This window comes from Syngnathus scovelli, chromosome 7 (assembly GCF_024217435.2).
Source record: "Syngnathus scovelli strain Florida chromosome 7, RoL_Ssco_1.2, whole genome shotgun sequence".
Lineage (NCBI taxonomy): Eukaryota > Metazoa > Chordata > Actinopteri > Syngnathiformes > Syngnathidae > Syngnathus > Syngnathus scovelli.
Genome location: NC_090853.1, coordinates 1,808,388 through 1,828,085, shown reverse-complemented (window position 1 = coordinate 1,828,085; position 19,698 = coordinate 1,808,388). Strand labels below are relative to the sequence as shown.

At 42.0% G+C, this 19,698-nt stretch overlaps 1 protein-coding gene across 1 annotated transcript; it reads right to left on the bottom strand.

Moving 5' to 3' along the window:
- Positions 1-113: 113 nt before the first annotated feature.
- On the bottom strand, positions 114-19,543 carry ppm1lb (protein phosphatase, Mg2+/Mn2+ dependent, 1Lb). The gene is made up of 4 exons (XM_049724912.2): positions 18,683-19,543; positions 6,969-7,179; positions 2,804-2,965; positions 114-1,891 (listed from the first exon to the last, which is right to left on the bottom strand). Exons 1-4 carry the CDS (start codon positions 19,079-19,081, stop codon positions 1,551-1,553), a joined length of 1,113 nt encoding a protein of 370 aa, XP_049580869.1. The 5' UTR covers positions 19,082-19,543; the 3' UTR covers positions 114-1,550.
- Between the last annotated feature and the right edge of the window lie 155 nt (positions 19,544-19,698).

The following is a 19,698-nucleotide window of genomic DNA, read 5'->3' as shown; positions in this document are numbered from 1 at the left end:
ACAGAGTTTGGGCTAGATGTCAAAATTGGAATCAGGATGAATTTAAATTTTCAATACTTTTTTTCTTCTTTGACATAACAATCGTAAAAATCATCAATTAATACAACAGAAGATTATTTCATCCTTTCTTGTTTTAATATCACCTTTATCTGAATTACACCTTAAAATATTGATTTTTTTTTTCCCCAAATCTGAATATTTTATGAAAGCACACATATACAAATGCCAAACCAACATTCCGCAACGTTGATGATAAATGACGAAGTTTTGGATGAGAAAAATCCAAACAGGACATCTGAACAAATACACATCGCTGACAATACAATCTGAATTGCTTTCTTTGTTGCCGTGTAAACAGTAAGCGATGAGGATGCCAACATGAACACATTCATCTTAATTTTCATGTCTCTTGGAGATTTTCTTTTTAACACTTCTACTTTACATATTAGAATGAGACAGACATGCACGTTTCGAAAAATCACCCCGAAAAAAAATGGCAGCAGATATTACAGGAAACGTACTGTTAAAAACAAGGCAACAATAAAACACTTCATTCAAAGTTTTGTTTCATTTTGGGAAAACAGAATGTGATAGTTATCAGGATTTTACTGTACATTTTTTTTTCATCCAGAAATCATTAGTTGAGAGTGATTAGAGATGAATAACTCAACTATATTTTAACACTCTTTTAATGTGACCTCCTGCTTACCGATGAAGATGAACGACGTTATTCCATCCAACATAGCAGAGCATATCGGGTCCGACTGAAATCACAAGACGTGAACGATCCGGAAAAAATAAAATGGCACCGATTGTTTATTATGAACTAAAACGTTCAAAAATGATAAAAGGTGGCAGTTTCAAGTGGACTCACCCTCATGTGTTATCATGAGAGGTGGCTATGACTATACAAACCTTGATTAACATTTGGAAATTACAAGGCTGAAACATGTGAACTGATAAACACCGTCATAATGTTAAAGAGTAAGGACATGTTATGTAAATGATGTCCTTTAAAAAAAAACAGTCGCAGTTCTTTGAAGATTTAAAATAACATCAATGCTAATTTCTGTTAGCGCAGGTAAGACGTTTACGTTAGCATTAAGCTAACTAATTTGCCACAGTTTGGTTGAACATTTGGGTGTTCAAACATCTGGTGGTCTTTGTTTTACTATTTGTCAGTTTGAGTTAACTTCAACAAAGAGTGTTAGCTTCTTTTTTGAAGAACTGTGTGAATGAGAGAGTTAGAATAGGCTCTAAGCAATAAGGGGAAATGCGTATAAAGTATATTGTGAGTGGAGAAAAAAATATTTTGTCGGAGTATGATACATTTTCCTTCTATTGCTTCAAGATAATGAATTTCCACACTGAATCCTCAGTGATAAATTAATCTGTTATTTTGTTTGGGGTACACAAGCTAATTAAAAAAAAAAAACAAAAAAACATTCACATAAAAAGAGGAGCATGGTTTGATGCGTTATTTCAACATCTGCATTAGAATCGATACTCTCACCAAAAGTTCGGTTTCGATGCCGGACGCCGTCGCCGTTCTACTGCTCGCCGGCCTTGCCTTTGAACTTGACCACCATGACGGTGATATTATCGGGGCAGCCGCGGTAGTACGACTGGAGGACGATGCTCTTGGCGCCAAAGTGCGGCTCGTCCAGACGCTCGCGGACGAAGCGCACGGCCTCTTCGTTGCTGAAGGTGTCCCACAGGCCGTCCGACGCCAGGATCATGAACTCTGGCTGGAGCTTGTTCAGGTCGAAGGAAAGGATGTCAGGGTCGGGGATGACCACGTTGAGGTTCTTCAGGGTGTAGTCGCCCAGGGAGCGAGACATGGCCAGGATTCCCTGGACGCGCCACGAGCCATTGAAACTGATGAATCCGCCTGACAACAAGAAAAAGCCAAAAGGTTGTTTACATTATTCAAAATGAGATTTTCTCTATTCCCGCAAATTCCAGTGAAAAGTTCCCACCATTCGATTTTACAATCCCGCAAGATGACATCACTTCCTGTACTAGCTAGGGCAACATATTCTCGAGTGTCTCGGAAAACGTCTGAATTACATTCCGACTTTCTTACATGGCTCGGATGCGTCTCCGGTTTCCTCCTCGCCAAGCGAGCAAGGTCATAGTTTAGCATTTCAAAAATGCTGAGGTCTTGACATCAGGCTACAACAGACTGCAAAATGAACAAATACAACCCAGTGGAAAAATACATTACGTGTTCAGCATTGCATAAAAAAAAAAAAAAGGAGTTTTCATAAATTAGGGAACATGAGACCACAGTGTCAGTTTTATTAGCTATTGATAATGATGAGGGAATATTTAGCTAATAGGTGCTTGGAAAATATTTAAATATTAATCATAAATATTAAATAACTATGACTTTTTATTTAAAATCTGCCCTTCCAGCGAAATTTGTGTCTACTATTTATAATCCTTAACATCACTTTGAGAAAAGCAAAAGGGTCGGTCGGCCATTTGTTTTTGAACCATTTGCCTTATTTGTTTTTTCCTCCAGTACCTAAATCAACCGTTAGATGGCGATAAAGGACTATTATGCAGAATTGCCCCACAGGCTGACACCTCTGGCCGGGTGCCATCATCACCAACACTCCAGAGTGCATGCGGCAAGAGTCGGAGGCAGAATTATGGCTCCAAAATGTTGGTTAACACGCACATTTGATTCAAACCGCCGAGTAAAAGAGGCTGCGGCGTTCATGACTGTTTTCCCGTTGTTTCCCAAAGTGAGAAATTGATTTGTATGCAGCCAGTGTGCGTGCGTGGAATCTCTCACCAGCTTTCTGGATCCTCTTGCGCTCTTTCAGCTGGTAGGGCTTGTGGTCATGCGATAGCGGGATGGCCTTGCCGTCTTTATCGCACAGGACTCCGCGCGAGTCGCCGACGTTAGCTACCGTCAGCTCCTTATCGGACAGCAGGGCCACCAGACATGTGGTGCCTGAGGGAGGAGGAGCACAAGAAAGAATGTGACTGATGTGGAAATAATTGACTATAAACCTGAGTCCATCTATTTGGCTCGGGATGAACCATACAAATATCATAGATCACCACTTCCTGCTTAAGCTTGAATTTTGTTATTAGGGAGTCATGCATTATTTACAAGATATTAAAGCAGGCATATTCGGCATTATTTTTCTGTGATGCATTCGAGTCAAAACACCCCGAGGATGAAGAATAGCAGCACACTTTTGAGGGTTCTCAGGGGGCCATCTTGCCACTCTACTGTGGCGTGTGCCAATGTAAACATGGTTTTACGTTACCATGACGACAAGCGAAGGAGCTAAGGAGTCGCTTGGGGCACGTTACTATATGTGAAAAGTCTCACAGCACACTACCAAAACTCCCAAAAATGTTTTTAAATTAGTAGTATTGCATTTTATAAAATGATACAAAAATGACATAATTAACTCAAATGCAACAGAGATAGTTTGTGCATTAAGATTTCATGCTCAATAAATGTGCGTTTCATGGCCACAGGGGGCAGTGTAATGGACACGGACATTGTTTTCACAGAGGATAAAGAATATATGCCAGAGAGGGCTGTATCAAATTTAAAAGGGCTAATATTAGCCGTGCTGCCACACAACACTCTTACTGTGACCTTTAAAAACAAAAGTGGGGAAGGCCTCGCCTTTCTGTTTGGCTCGAACGGTTCGGACTGAAGCCCTTTGTGTGCGATCCAAATTTTTTTTTTTCTTATTTCTGCTTTCTCACGCACACAAAAGACTAAAGCGGTGGGCGTAAGAGCTCGCTTTTGAAGAGCTACTGGGCATCCAGCTCTGGCTTTGACTACAATGGGAAGTCTGAGGGCTGGGTTACATGAGGAAATGGCTGTAAACATGTAAAAATAGTCGAGTCAAACTCAGGATACAGTTTTAATAAACAGAAAAGATGAAAATAATTTCCATGTTATGAAATGTACTTTTAAGCGTGAAGCAATTCCATTCGTCCGTTGGTCGACTGACGTGCAATTTATGTCGGAGATGCTTCAGGCTTAGACGGAACGACATAAATCTCATTTTAAAGGAGAGATGAGATCCGAGATTTTTCGGCAGCAAAACACTTTTAGTTTTCCCTTTTTGTGGCATTAGGTGAGATGAAGTCTTACATGGAAATAGAGAAATACAGCAAGAGGGAGTGCGATGAATACTGATGACACTTTGATGCAGACATTTTTTTTTTTTTTTAACGGGAGTGAAAAATAATTGCATGAGTACCTAATCCGACATATAGCTTCTCCTGCACTGTGCCACGCTGTTCGTTTAATTAGCCTTATCGGGATCCCATAGCGATAGAGATAATGGACGGAGACGGCTCGCTAGCATACTCTTGGCCAATTAGGCAAGCCTTTGCTGAGCAACTCGTCCGCCAATCCCTATTAAAATAGCACACGCTATGTTCATGCTAATTATCCGTTTAGCTTGGACAAAAGAAGATTGAGGTCTCCACCCAAATTACAATCCACATTTATTGTTGAGTGTGTTAGACTTTATGGCAAGTACTAAATATAAATATGTGAGGGCAAAATTATAAAATTGTTCCAGGCCCTTCTGCTCATTAGTAAACCCACAAAGTTCAAGCTAGGAATGCTATAAAAGTTAGCAACAGTGAGACGATCTAAGCAAAACAAGCGTTTTACAGATTTGGAATATGTTAACTGATTTTGAAAAAGGGAAAGACCCCACAAATGGCACTGGGGGAAAAAAAAACGTTGTGCTAAAAAAGATTTATTGCCAAAATAGTTTTTAAAATCCTGCCTCTTCTCTGCCCTCTGTGTGAAAGTCATTCATCTTGCGAGACAAAAACAAGTGGACGGAAAGATTTACCACAAACAACCACCCCTGCTGTCACCTTTAACTTTTCATGATGGCACTCACGCATCAGTGGGCAACTTGTGTTGTGTGTCAAAACCTGTCGTTGTGCGACAAAGTTCATGCCGTCACGTCAAGGTTAGGCGTCGGCGCACGCCGCGCTGCGTCAAGGTGACTGTTTCCGACCTGAAGCTTACGGCCAATTCCATTAAAGTCGCATCACTCTTATCGCCACTCGGTGTTTGCTGATAAGCGACGAGGGGACGAAGAGCCCGTGGGGGGGGGGATGAATCAGATATATCGCGGACTACGAGTTCATCTGGGAGCATCTCTCTCGCTCGCTCCCCTGCCGCTTAATTCAGTCCCCGATTGCAATAAAGAGGAGATAGCTGTGAATCAGCCACAATTGGAAGAATGAGCAATTACCTGATCAGCAATTAACCCCCCCCCTCAAAGACGATGACACTGTAATAAATTCCAACTCTAAACAAGCATTATCTTTCTCTAAGTTAAATCACAGCCAATGCGTCTCGCTGTCTGGACGAAAATAACAGCTCTGGACGGAAGCCCGTTGCGCGGTTAAAAGCTCACGAAGTGTAAAAAAAAAAAAAAAAAAGACAAAAGGGATGAGGAGATGGCTTTTCTTGCTGGAACAGCATTGATCAGTAAGCGGATGCTGGCTGGAGTACAGAAGAAGAAAAGGACCAGCGTAAAAAAGGATAAAGAGGTCGGCGGAGGGGTGAGTTGTCACCTTTCGCGAGGAGCTGTCGCCCATAGAGACTTGAATTTTTTTTCGATGAGCTGGAGAATAAAGTGCTGACATGGGAGTCACATGTTGGAAATCAAGTTATTATTCACGCTACGCATTGTTCGAACCCCTAATCCAATTTAACAATCTAACCCCTTCACCCTTGTTTAAGTGAATTACTCTCCTCGGTGTCATCATTATTTTTTTTTTTGGTCTTCCTGAGCGTGAAGGTTTATGCATGAAACTTTAAAGTCCCAGTAAATGTAAAATCTACCTTGGAATTGACATTATAGTTATTTTTCAATTTGTTGTGACTTTTTAAGTTTAGCCGTTAGCTTTATTTTTCTCGAGCAGGTTTAATTTGTTTTCATTGGTTTTATTTTGTATTATTTTCTTATTTGTTTGGTGCAGGATAAAAAGGCATTTTTTAGAGACAAAGAATTATTCATTTCAGACAAAAATACTCCGACGGTGGCGATGAATACAAAATCGGATTTTACAAGTCTACAGACAACGGCGCGGCAGCAAATAAAAGCGGAACAATCGATACCGAAAATTACTGCACAGCACAGGGGCTATGTACGCATCATACCCCATGAGGGGGGAGAAAAAAAAAATAACCTTCATCATGATAATAAACTTTATTGCTCATTCAAGGAAGGTCATAAGTCTTAATAATATTCCCCACTCATTGCGATGGTTACTAACCTGCTAGCGGCGAGTGTTAGTATGTTTGCGGGGAATTCGAGATCATTGGAAGAGTCGTTACTGGTTTTATGGACCAACTGGGGGATATTTATCAATACTATATATTTTTTTTATTATTGCGCAAATGAAGAGACTTTTTGCATTAGGTGATTCATCATGAAATACTTTGTGTCAAGTGAAGAGAGACATTTAATAGCTTATATTTTTTAGACTAACGAGAAAAATTTGAATACGAAGTCATATTTCGTTTTTCAATCCCGCTATGTCCCCTGACCAATTAAAAGTCTCCTGAACTTTTCCTGCTCCCCGCTCGTCGGCTGCTTACATCACTCTCCGAAACAACTAAAACTTCCGCACGTCCCCTTCGTCTGACCCCCCCGCATCTACCACCCGCCCACTCCTCACCCCTTGTAGCCCCCCCTCCAAAAATAATTACTACAAGCCTTGTGAAGATTGGCTTGTATTTAAACAGCTGAATAAGCAAGGCCCGAGGGTTGCTGACAGTCATTGTTCAACAGGAGAAGACTGAAAGAGTGTGAACTTCAAGACATCACCATGGATTAGCTCAGTGGTATGTTTAATTCCAACCTGTTTTACAACCACGCAAAGTCAAAATAAACAACGGAGATAACGTGGTTGCAAAACTGTGCACACCCTCTGACACACGTACACACCTGCTTCATTGTATGTGGCGGAGAGCTTTGCCAATATTTCCCGGTCCAACGTCAAGATCTGCTGCTCCAGGATAGACGGGTAGGACAGGGTGTCCTTTTTCTCCTCCTTGTCTTTATCCTTTTCCTTATCCCGCTCTCGCTCACGTTCATAGGTCAGCAGCTGCTGGCGTAGCGCCTCCGGCAGGTGAGCCTTTGCGTAGTCAGCAGCCGCCTGATAACAGACAATGGAGAGAGAAAATAAAAACTGAGGATCATGTAAATTCATTTTGAGACTCGTATAAAATTAGATTTGGTCTCAGTTGGTGCAGCGGAAAATATTTATTTTTGATGCAATATCAGGAAAGAATTTCCATTCCTCATATCGTCCTAAGCAACCGTTTCCTGTGTGGAATTTAAGTTCACATTGGACTTTGGATGTTCCAGAGTGTGTTATTGATTTATTGTGTAAAACAAATAAACCCAATAAATACTGATTTAAAAAAAAAAAAAAAAAGGAAATTAAATGGCATCAAAAAACAGATGCTCTAATGTCTGAGTAAGCTAACTTAGCTCCCTAGAGAGCAGATAAAACCTTTGGACACTTTTTTTTTTTTTTTTTTGCAGCCTTTCTCTACCCCTGACTCAGCGCAGAATCAGGAAAACAAATCCCACTCAACCAAGGTCATGAGGTTCAGGTGAGCACACATATCAGATAATACACTTTACGGAGGCGTCACTAGATCATATTTCATTTGTTCTTGAGAAGAATCTGTTTAAAAAAAAAACACAAAGTATCGTCTCAAGTTGAACGATTTCAGGCCGAATTACCGAGATACGATGAGCCAAACGCTGAGCCCGTTTCTTCCGTCTTCATTTCAAACAAACCTCCATCTTCCTTTCCTCCGTCTACGTCTCATTATGAAAATTGCTTTTGTGGAATCTTGTTTTTCCTTTTTCACTCATCTCCACTGTGTGTAGCTGAGTCGCCGCAGCTTGTCTTCACCGGCTCGCTTCCTCGCGTCCAAACACCGCCGATGTTTGCTTCTCCCCCTCGAGTGTGTCTCCATTTAAATTCTCATCATCCGTTCCCGTCTGCTTCCGTGGTAACATTCCACACCGCAAAATGTATCATTGTGTATTATTCCCCCGTACCGACTGTTGAAGTGCCTCCATCCTGCGGTTGCCATGAAAGGAGCCAAGATAATAAACCGAGTTCAGGGGTCATAAATAGAACAGGAAGTGCATTGTCCCGCTGCGTCGTACAGTGCCAATTACTGAGCAGTTTAATTGACGGGCCTGTCAACCGGAATCAAGGGCTGGTGGCAAAGTCCCCCGTGTCAGACCTAAATAGAGCTTGGCTATACATTATAAATGTATGAGCTATGCCTAAGCAGATGTTCAAAGTGAGTTTGGGCTGGTGTCCAGTGGAGAGATTCTTTAGTGAATTAAAAATTGCAGCATTAAAAAAAAAAAAGACAGGCAGAGGTGATTGTGTAATAAAATATTTGAACAGATGGGAGAAATTAAGTACCAGTGCGGTGATATTTATTACACGCTGCTACGGTCCAAGTCAAAGTAAGGGAGCAAAGCAGTTGGACAAAAAAAATAAAATAAAAATAGCTGACGTTTGGAGAAAGAAAAATTAGCTGAAATGCTAGGTGACGTTTGGAAAAATTAAGCCAGGCTGTGAGCCAGGGCTGGTCGATTTAGAGCGCCTCGTTGTTGGCCCCGAGTGTGAGCCTTATGCAGAGGAAAGCAAAAGAGTCTAGAAGGGGAAATGTATTTATTTATTCAGTTATTTATCCATCCATCTATTTATCGATTTACTGATTTATTTATTTATTTTAAAGAAGTCCTACATGACAAGTAGCTTGTGGACGCCTCGTTGAAGGGGCGAAGAAAAGCCTGGTGGGACGTTCAACCCCAATCTAGTCCATAATGAGCTTCTCTGTTTGTGGTTTCTGTAGTACGAATCGTTATCCTTTTGCTCGTTAAACCCAACACATTCATTAGTCTCAAATATGCCAGTCAGTCCCCCTAATCGTTAAGTTATGTGGGCAATTAAAGTGACAGAATGAATATTACACGCCGATTGACCTTTCATTTTCCCTGCATATAATTATATTGAAACCAAAATAGGATTAAGGGTGAATATATAAGAATTGTGAGCAAACTGCCCACACGGACGGCCAATAAGGATCGCTCTCAACCCACACACACACACACACACACACACGCTGCATCATCCATCCTGTCACGACACTTACCAGGCCAAGAGAAACACTAGTGCCTCTTAAATATTTTTCATCCATCACATCTAAAAGCTGGCAGATGTGAAAAAAGTCATACAAGCATTCCTTTAAAAAAAAATCCCCCTCAGGGAATTTTGTACAAGAATCTTTTTTATCCCTTGCTGATGTTTTGACAGATAAAGTCATTGGTGGAGAAAAAGGAAGAGAAGAGGACACACCGAGTGGAAACGTGAAGACCGCTCATTAGTATCACTCGAGTGCATCGTTTCGAGAGGAAGGAAGGAGAGTTGGTCCCTCCTGATGGTTTGAAACGAACCATCAAAGCAACGGCACGCAGAGAAATGATAAAGTGCAGTAGATGACAGGCAAGTGAGAAATGGAGACGTCGGCTGGATTTACACTGCGGGGACTCCATTTTCGTGTCATCAGTGGAGTTTTCTTCCTTTTTGGTATTTTTGTAAAGTTGAGTGGAAGTCTATATATGATGATGATGATGATAATAATGCATTCATAAAAAAAACAAAAGTGTTGCACCACCTACGCCAAAACTTACACCTGCTTTTAGCTGGTCTAAAATGCTGTCTACTTTCTGTCATCAAGTTGCCAGGGCAAAACAAACATCTGTCCATCATCTAACCTCTGGACCAGTTCTACCAGAATATTCAAGCGGGTGCATTGTATAATGTGTGCGGATCCTCTATGTTGTATTTCGTCTGCTGTTGTTGAGCAAACATGACCAATTCTTTTTTTTTAAATGAACAAATCGTACCAATCCGTTTGACCCGGGTCGGGTTTAAAGGACCTTCGGGATCAGGACCGTTTGCCAGGAAAGAAAAGTAACATGGCTTAGGAAAAACCAAACAAAAAACACTCTGAGTTGGAAATGTTTGTTTAGCCTCGCAAACACCCCCGTGTGTTCTCACGCACAAATCTTAGCCTGGCATCGCTAAAACTATTTTGCTCACCCAAACATTGAATCTCACAGAACCGCAACAAACACAGCACAGATGGGCTGTAGTCTGGAGGATTTACAGAGGTATGCAGCCACACTGTGAGATTCAAATAAGATACCAACTGAACACACACGGCAGTGAACCGCAACCACGGTCAGTCGGGAAAAAGATCTTTACTCATAGCAACTATTACAGAGAGGGGGACCTGGACATCTGTCTCTTCGTAGTAGAAGTAAGACCTCACCGGGTGTCCTTCCCATGACAGCTGCTCCATTCCAGGAAGGTGAAAACTCAGATTAAACCGTAACGGTCCACGAGGAAAGCTCATGCGCTTGATGCGTTCGCCTCACCTTCGAGAAAGACGATCACATTCCCTTCGGGCGCACACTTCACCCGATTGTTTTTATTATATTCCAGCGATCTGAAGCTTGGATCTGCTGGTAGCAACTGTGATATAGATCGATTGTATAAATATTTACATGGTAATGCAAGCGTGCCTAAATTAGACCGGTATTTACTCTCATTGCCATGCAGAGTGCGCTTGCATTCCTGAAGACCGCTCGAGTGTTGCACCCTGCCACAGCTCATCACACTCTAATGAACGTCGACACGTCACAAGTCTGTCAAACACGCACACGAACGTGAAGCATCTTCGTTTGCCTCTAGGCAAGATTTGAAGGCCTTTATCAATCATTTTCTGGACGGATAATCCGTAAAAAGGATTTCCTGATAGATTAATGGCATTTGTCTGAAAGCCGTTTAATACTTGAAAAGCTCCACACGCACATACGCTCTTGTATCATTCAGTTGTGACTTCACACAAACTGCCCCCAAGCTGTGTTAAAACCCCAAAACTCCAGTCGACTGATTTATGCGACCGACTCGCTGCCGCTAACAAAATGGAGGCGAGCCCGCCCGCCGCCGCACACGGGGTTTGTTGTTACATTAAAACTCAAATGGAGCCTCAGCCAAAACTCAATTGCAAGCCAGTAACAAAAAAAATGGAGTTTTAAAATCAGAATTTATATCTTCATCAATCAGAGAGTCATCCAGGTCCTGAAGAAGCAAAGCAGCCCCAGACCATCAATTAGCATAACTGTTTCACTTTTTACATGATGTTATTTTTCTGAACTTCTCTCTTAAAAGTCTTTTTTTTTTTTTTTTTTTTTTTTAAATCTCTTGAATGAGCCTAACTTGCAATGTGGGAGGATGTTGGCGGAAGCCACATAAACACAAAGAGCCAAGATTGCAATGCAGGACCTCTCCACTGTCACTGTTGCTTATGCAAGCAAATTCTTGTGGCTTCTAAAAGTAAATATAAAAAAAAAAAACACTAAAGAGGCTTAAACTATTTCTCCAATAGACCTGATTATAAATGGACTTAAGTTGTCAGCATTAGAGTCTAAGTACGAGCCTGTCTGTGCGTCGCGTGGGAGGGAAGCTATCAAGGTGCGGCCGCCGAGACGATTCAAGAGCTGGACCGTGCGGCATTTGTCATCGCGGCGCTCTCCGACACGGTGATAAATCTGGCTCATTGCCTCCACGCTGCAGCTCTCGCTCCCACGTACGCACACTGGTGCTCTTGGCTCACACTCGTAACGCTCCTCTGATGTGAAATATCAATTTGCATTTGTCGCCGGCGTCGCGCCGCGAGCATAATGCACACCCCTGCTGTGGTAGCGTATCACTGAGTTCGCAGGGAAAGCATCAGCTTTGCTTAAAATACTGCACATCAAAGCTCTTCTACAACCTCCATTTAGATAAACGCGCCGTGGCTTCTTTTCAGACGTGAATGTCGACTCAACTCGACGACGAACGGTGGAGGAGTAGAAAACATGAATAGTTAGCAAGCTCGGTTTGTGTTTTACAACACGAGGCCTTACGTGGGTGTGGGAGGGGGGGAGCAAAATGGGAAGGAGGAAGGGAAATGTACACAGATTTTTTTATTTTATTGCTTTTTCATATAAACACTGTATCTGATGTAGTTACTACTGTGAGGCATTTTAAAAAAACACATTTTTGATTATATTCACTTGGATAAGTGGGATGTTAATGAATGACAATAGTAAAATGTGAGTCGCAACAACAGTTGAGAAACATTACTTAAATTTAAGCAGCATATATTACTTACAATACTTGAAAATGCCATTTTTGTCTTGTAATTGTGCTGAAATTTATTTAGGGCGAATATTGTTTTTAAACAAACTTTTTTATTCACTCCTTTTTAAAGTATCATGACTGATAAATAACAATACACTTCTAAAAGAAATATTTCTGCTGTCAACTATATAAATTGTATCTTTTTTTTTTGTCACATTCCTTGTATTGTCTCCGAGACTAACATTTTCCTCTTGACAGTATTTAGTACCGCAACGACGAGCTAAAAATATTAGTTGAGCAGAGAAATTGGAAAAAGCTTGTGTGTTTTCTCTGTACCACAGTAATTAGTTGCTATGCAACCATTTTTCTGGAAGTGCGAAAAAAAAATAGTACATAAAAACAGATGCAACCTTGTGAAAGCCCGTGGCCACAACAAGGCACACTGCCACAGCGCGCTGCCAAGTGTCGCCTAGCTTATTCCGACTCGACAGCTTCCTGGACGCTTTTGCCTCCTCTTCCTGTGTCCATCCTTCCATCGGCCACTCACATCTCCATACAGCTGGCTTCTTTGACACAACAACTCTTTCAGAAGAAGAAGCACCGCGCGCATAGCAAGTAAGCTAGCAGCAGTCATATGCTACAAATTTATTTCAGACTTGCTCGATTGAATAGAAGGATAATTCATTTCGCAGGTTTGTTTTTCCACATCGCTAAGTCTAAAAGTCGGTCCAAAGAACAAAAAAAAAACTACGCCCTCCTACTAAAAATATGCCACCGCCAAGACGAAATGTTGCTAGCAAGGCGGCGCCGTAGTAAGTAAAAGTCACAGAGGCCCTTTGGGACGGGAGGCAGAAGACTCTTTAATATTTCAAGGCAGTGATAAGGACGTCGGGCGGACTGCAGAGAGATAAGATGACTGCGGGCCGGGCTGGTTGAGGACATTAAAAGCTAAGGGGGGGGGAACAGATTTAGCGGGGTAGATATACTGTAAATCTGGCGAAGCTAAACAGCATGTTCTCACAAGAATGGAGGGTATCACAGAAAAAAATACTTCAGGTTGGATTTATCCTAAAAATAAGTGTTTAAAGGAGCTCAGTGGGGTTTCAGAAAGAGGAAGTTATGAAGAACAGTTGAAGCGGTGGGAATGATCGGAAGAAGAGAGAGAGAGAGAGAAAAACAAGGTTGCTTTGGAGAAAGGTCAACGGAGAAAGAGAAAAGATTTAAAACTGAGCAAAGAGGTGGAAAAGTATGTCATGTTTTCTCGAGGGAGAAAAGCGTAGGTGCCCTGGCTTTCAGCCTGGCAGCCATATGAGAAAGAAGAAAAAATAGGGAAAAAAAAAAAAGCCTTCGCTGGACCATCATGGGCAATCATTTGAACTTTCAGGCTATGACTGTCTTCACATGCATTTTTAAAAGTTGACGCTTCGGCACGTTTGTCACATATGCCCTCCACTTGCTGAGGAGCCTTGACGTCCTTCAACATTTGAGAGGAGACATCGCAGACAGAAATAGAAAGAAACTTCATCGAGCCGTTAAGAAAGCTAGTCCGGTCCTCGGCTGCCAACGAGGAGGTGGACCTTGGCCAAGATGACATCCGTTATGGACAGCGACTCCTTGTCATCTGGTTCTTTTTCCATAAATTGTATATGATTCCCTACGGAATCAATAACGTACTCTCCTTCTTCTCTTGCCTCTTTTCAGCCTAGCAACTGGAAGCAGAGCTCCCAGTCTCGCTACTGGATGAACTCGTTAAATAAACTCAGGAAATGGCAGCGTGCGTCTGTGGTTTGCAAACAAATACGAGTTTCTGGATGTGTAAACAAACACACCGCACGGAGGAGATGTCACTAAAAATAGTGTCAAGTTCAGCAGGGAAGGGAACATGGTTTGGGGTGGAGTAAGGGAATGAAGAAGATGAGCAGGAAAGTGGAAAGAAAAAAAAAATGAACCGGAGCTGTGCAGTTAATGTATAGTCCCAACCTCCCTGGTGGGATTAGCGTAAATCTAATACGCCCCGCTGTCACTTCAACTCCTTTTAGCCTCGGCTTATAGACGCTCTCAGGAAGGGAGCGTGGCTTTTTGGAGCCTGGAGCAGTTAGCATTAGCGCACAAGCTTCCTCTGCGCCACATTAATCAATTTGCAACTGTGCTTATCTTGTCTGCCATTCGCTCCGAGCTATCATTTAGCGAAATAGTTAATCACAGCTATAAATCTGGTACAAGTATAAGTTCATGCCAAATCTGGAAATATTTGGCTATTGTTCAATAACCGCAAGAGGAGCTGAAAGGAGTTGTGATGTCACTGAAGTCGGAATGTGTCACGTGTTCTGTTTATGATTTTCTAAATGAGATCTGCAGGGTGAGAGACAAACAATAAACTCTGGCAACAAGCGAGGCTCTGTCTTTGACCGGGACACTCACTCGAGCTAAAGTTGACCCAAAAAAAAAATACTACTAAACACTCAATAGAAGATTTTCTTCATTTATCACAAGTCCTAAATTTGGTTCCTAATAAGCCTTAATCAAAATCGTTCCACCTCATTTGTTGACTGCTTAAAGGCTCACAACATTTTTTTTTCCCATGTAAAAAGCAGCTTTCTTCAGTGTAACTCCCCGAAGACTCATGATTTGATTGGAATGGATATATTGTGGAAAATCATGACTGCCTGGTAAAAATATTACTGTAGCTATTTATTGATGCAATAAACTCCAGCCCTTATTCACTCGTGCGTATAAAAAGAACATGTAGCTCTTAACTGATAGTACGAATGTTACCGTGGTGATGACTGCTTCTTTGTATATCTAAAAAGTGTGTAGCTAATGCTAATGCTAATGAACGCCGTAATGTAAATTCCCTTTGCGATTCTATGAGCGGTGTCTATCCTAGTCAACGTGGCTTTGACTTTGCAAGCTGCTGGTTATATTTAAAGATTTGCTCCTCACACTCAAGAGTTCCTCAGTGAATCTAAACCACGTGCAAATATTAAACATGTGTATGAGCCGCATTCCTTCCATTCGGATTGGTCTATGCGTGCGAGACGGCGTGGCACATGTGAGGGCCAGACCGGTTTAAACAGTTGGATTCCGAAAGGTTGCGTGATCAAATTGTGTGTTTATGCTTGGGGTAGACAAAGTATTCCACAAAAATGCACCTGCTCTACCCATCTGCCCAAAGAGGAACAAGGAGAGCTACATTTCTGTGGACTCAACAAGCGCAATGTAAACAACCGTAGCGATGCGGCTAATGCTGAACAGCTGCCACTTGCGAGATTTTTCTCAGTCAACATTCTTCTCTTCTCTCAAGACACGACGGACTCAACCGTTTCCCCCGAAAAGGCGCTCAGAATTGTGAAAGCGGTCGCTCACATCAAGAATTAGACTACCGTGTATTGATTGCAAGAAGAAGCGGTCGTTCACTTCAGAAACTGCCGATAGTCTCCTTTAAAAACAACGCGATTAGGCTAGCAAGGCCAGTCGATTACAATCCTGGATTTCTAAGACCATATTTACAGCAACTTATGCTAAATTCATAAGAACGTCGGAATCGGTTGTCTGATTTTAAAATTCTTCGAGAGAAGCATTGGATTTTTTTCGACTCTAACCTTGCAACAAACACACATCCATGTGTACTTATACACACATTTGCTTTCTTTGCTCTCCCCAGACTGCAGCCTTTGTTCGCTCGGTCTAATCCTGTAATACCAACAGTGCATTTAGCCACATACCAGCTTCCTTTCATCTACCCCAAGTGAGGACCAGTGCAGGTTGAATGCAAACAACTTGGTGTTTTGACTAAATAACCCCAAAGCGTTCCAAACTAAAGAAAGCTGCACAGTAGAAAGAAAAAAAAAAAAGCCAAACATGTAGCTGTATTAATATTCCGCACCAGTCTCGCGGTGTATAAAATGGCTACTACTCCAAAGTTGCAAAGAAGAGGAACTGTGCCGCATGACTACTTCAATTGCTCCCCGAAGCCCCATATATTTTACAAGTTTTGAAATTAATAATAAAGTTGAAAATAAAATGGCCTTTCAGACTGGATATAAAGCAAAGGGAAAGTAAGGACAATGCAGGACAGTCAAAACTCTGCCAAGGCTGTAAAATGCTTACTGGTGCTATTTTCTCGCTTCTTCTAAGATCTTCGGGGGCGTTAAAAAATATATTGATTGTTGATTTATCATGTTTTGAAGTAAAGTAGGAGTACTCTCCGTATGCGCGTATCAAAGATTGTCCTCGGTGGATCAGAAGGAGTCTCACAGTGAACAATTTGGCAGCGAGGGAAGAGCCTGAACGTGACGAATGACTCTTGTTGAGATTTCGTGCAGGTTATCCTGTGTCAGCTAAAAGCCACCGTCTATTTAATGGATAAATCCCCTCACTGAGCCGGAAATGAGTCCAATGTGACCATGGATGGCCACTGATAAATTTAGATAGAGAGGTATACGCACCGAGCACGGGCAATTCAATTGTGCTGAGGTTGGAGGAGATCTGTTTTGTAGCATCTGGTCAGGACCAGCAAAGGCTTAAATTTGAGGTTACTGAATAGTACTGGTAAGGTGAAGTATAGAAGTACTTAAAAAAATGAACAGCTCAAGGGCTGCAATTCGGTGCACATTTTCTTTAACAAAAAAAAGGCAAAGTTGTTTCTCAAGGACGTTCAGTAATAAAGCAGCTTCTCGCTAACATGAGTAAACACAGTGTATCGCCAATATTTATTTCTGCATGTCTTAAAAAACCACATGTTGGGTCACAATCTTTAAAAAGGAACTGAATCAGGCTCTAGGGGAGAAAAAAAAAAAAAACAGCATATGACTGGTTTAGGTCAAAAGCTGTCAGTAGTCAACTCGGAACTTTGACACAAAGACTGAATTATCCTTGAAATTGCAGATATCTGTGTTTCCACTTTTGTTTTTTTGTCAGTCAACAACCAAAACGGAGTCAAACTGAGTCAGGATAAAAGCACAAAGTGCCAACCGTGCTTTGTGGCTTCAACAGTGCACGGTTGTACTGGTCGATGAGGTCATTTTGGGACAGGACAGTGCCACTCAGATGACATGTGACAAAAGGTCAGCTTTGTCAAATGAAATGGCACATATCAAAAGTACTAATTGATTCTCAGTCAAAATATTAAAATACTTTATTTTAGTAAAATGCAAAACAAATATCAGCGAATATGCAAATTTACAGCTACCGAATTGAGACTAAGGTTTTCAATTGTAATCTCACCAATCACCACTAGAGGGCAGATGAGCCTACACTGGCTTTATGAGTAGGTCTAATATTTTTTTGCGGATTTGAAATACGTACCTCAATAATATTACAATTTTGAGGAATTTATTTTGTTGTTCTCAACAAACCATTTATTATGCTAGAATAGTGGCTCATACATTTAAAATAAGAAATGTAATATGAAAAATAGAATATATTAGGAGCATGCATTTGTAAATTGATGTCCCTCCAACATTTAAAATGCTCTAAAAAGTTTCTCTGCAGTACACACGCGCAAGTGTTGCGTTGTAACAAGGAAATTGCATTAGTGTAAATTCGCAATGTGTGTGTCACAAATTTACTAGACGCTCCTGAAAGACAAGACCTGATAGCTGGTGAACTACAAAAGGGGCAAAACCTGTTTGGAGATGTACATTGACGCCTGTGAAACTGGTTCAGAATTTTACTCACTGATGACAATGATTGTTTGATAAATTACTCTTCCCAACGAGGTTGCCAGTCAGGGTTGATTGTACAAATAAAATTATAATTGCTAGACGTAAACCAAAAATAATTGCGCTTACCACTTGGTGCTTGATTGCTTCAAATGTGTTGTAATTGCGCCCGTGTCGCTCAGTGTGATACCTTTTGAGATTAAAGACCAAGCTAGATGTCAGAAAAGTTCAAAGACTGGTATCACAAAAGATATATTTAGAATCCAAATTACACAACTAGAACAAATTACAAGTTTCCCCTTTGGATAATCCGATTGGAGTGTAATGTCATCACAGCTATCTTGATGTCATCTTTAAAACAGTTGTCCGTGATGATCCACTTGAGCTTGAGATGTTTTTGGCTAGGAATTGTCAGATGCTCAGGCCATTGTGAGCAGGCGAGGTACATTTTGCACTGAGGGATATCACATTGAAGGGGGAATACTTTTAATTGGGATTAAAATGTTCCGTGAGACCAGTTTTGGAACTCTCCCGACATATTCAGACATGGATGTGAAGTAGACAAAAGGTTCATGAAAGGCAACACCACTGCCAGAGCTGAAGCAAGTTTCATTGCCAGAAATATTTTGCTTAGCCTAATATTTACATTGCACAAACAAAATGCCCCCTGGCGTTTTATTGTAAGACCCTAAACTGAACAGGTGTTGTATGAGGGGGGGAGTCATTCTGAACAACTTGCCTCTCTGAAACAAAGCCAAGGAACTCACCTCTCCGCCGTGGCCGTCAAAAATCCCAAAAATGGACGGGTGGCTCTTGTTGACAACGTCGGCGAGCACATCGTAGCGGTCCTCCATGTGGTCCCGCCGCCCTTGGATGGAGTACACGGCGACGTTGTGGCTCTTCAACTCCCACGTCTTGGCGAACTCGGCGTCCAGGACGTCCAAGCCGCCAAAGCGCTCGTTCTGCATCATCTCGGCCACCTTCCCCTTGACCATCTTGACGGCGTCGCGGCTCGACTTGACGATGGTTTTCACTTCGTCCGTGTGGAAGAAGTAACTCCATAAGGCCAAGCTGATGCATAGTAGGAACAGGGTCTCCGGTCGGAGCAGAAAATAACGCATGATACGACCTAACAGGGACAGCAGGGTCATTGTATCCTCTATCATTTATTATGGTTTTCACGCGTGGGGGGGTACCGCGGCAGGTAGTGCGCGCTTTTACGCCGACCGATTTCACTCCATGGCTGGCGTGTGCGGCGAGGACCGGTCGAGGTGAAACGGGCTCATTTAACCCAGAAGCTGAACAATCAAAGAAGAAATGACACTTCACTTCTCGTGTTATTCCGCCGATGAGTTCGAGCCGACCACGACCACTTCAGCGTTCAATCCCCCGCAGTGAAAGACGCTCAGTTCGCTCTGCCCATTTGGGTGTTCGTTCGGCAGGTCTACCACGCCAGACTACGACGAAACAGCGTACCAGTCCGGGGTCGAGCTATGGAGGCGTCTGTTCTTTTGGACAGACAAGTGACCCCCCACCCCCGTCCCTCAAAATAGCAGCTCGATGTGCGTCCTCACATTCCCAGCTGCCACACTGGATGCGACCGAACACTGCTGCTCGCGGAATACACGGGCCGTGATGCCTTCAAGTACACTAAGTTATCTAAAGTTATTCACAAATTCGCAGCTGCCGTCACAAAATGCAATTTCTAACCATAATCGCACTTTAAATCTAATTAATAAAGTGCCAGCTGCACAATAATCAGTGCGGATTGTGGTTTATAACA

Bases quoted from the DNA above. Each gene is read 5' to 3' on its own strand.
- ppm1lb (XM_049724912.2), bottom strand. From the start codon at position 19,081: ATGATAGAGGATACAATGACCCTGCTGTCCCTGTTAGGTCGTATCATG. The intron at 7,180-18,682 runs GTGAGTTCCTTG...GTCTGTTATCAG, and splicing joins TTGACGGCCACGGCGGAGAG to GCGGCTGCTGACTACGCAAA. The intron at 1,892-2,803 runs GTGAGAGATTCC...TCTTGTTGTCAG, and splicing joins CAAGAGGATCCAGAAAGCTG to GCGGATTCATCAGTTTCAAT.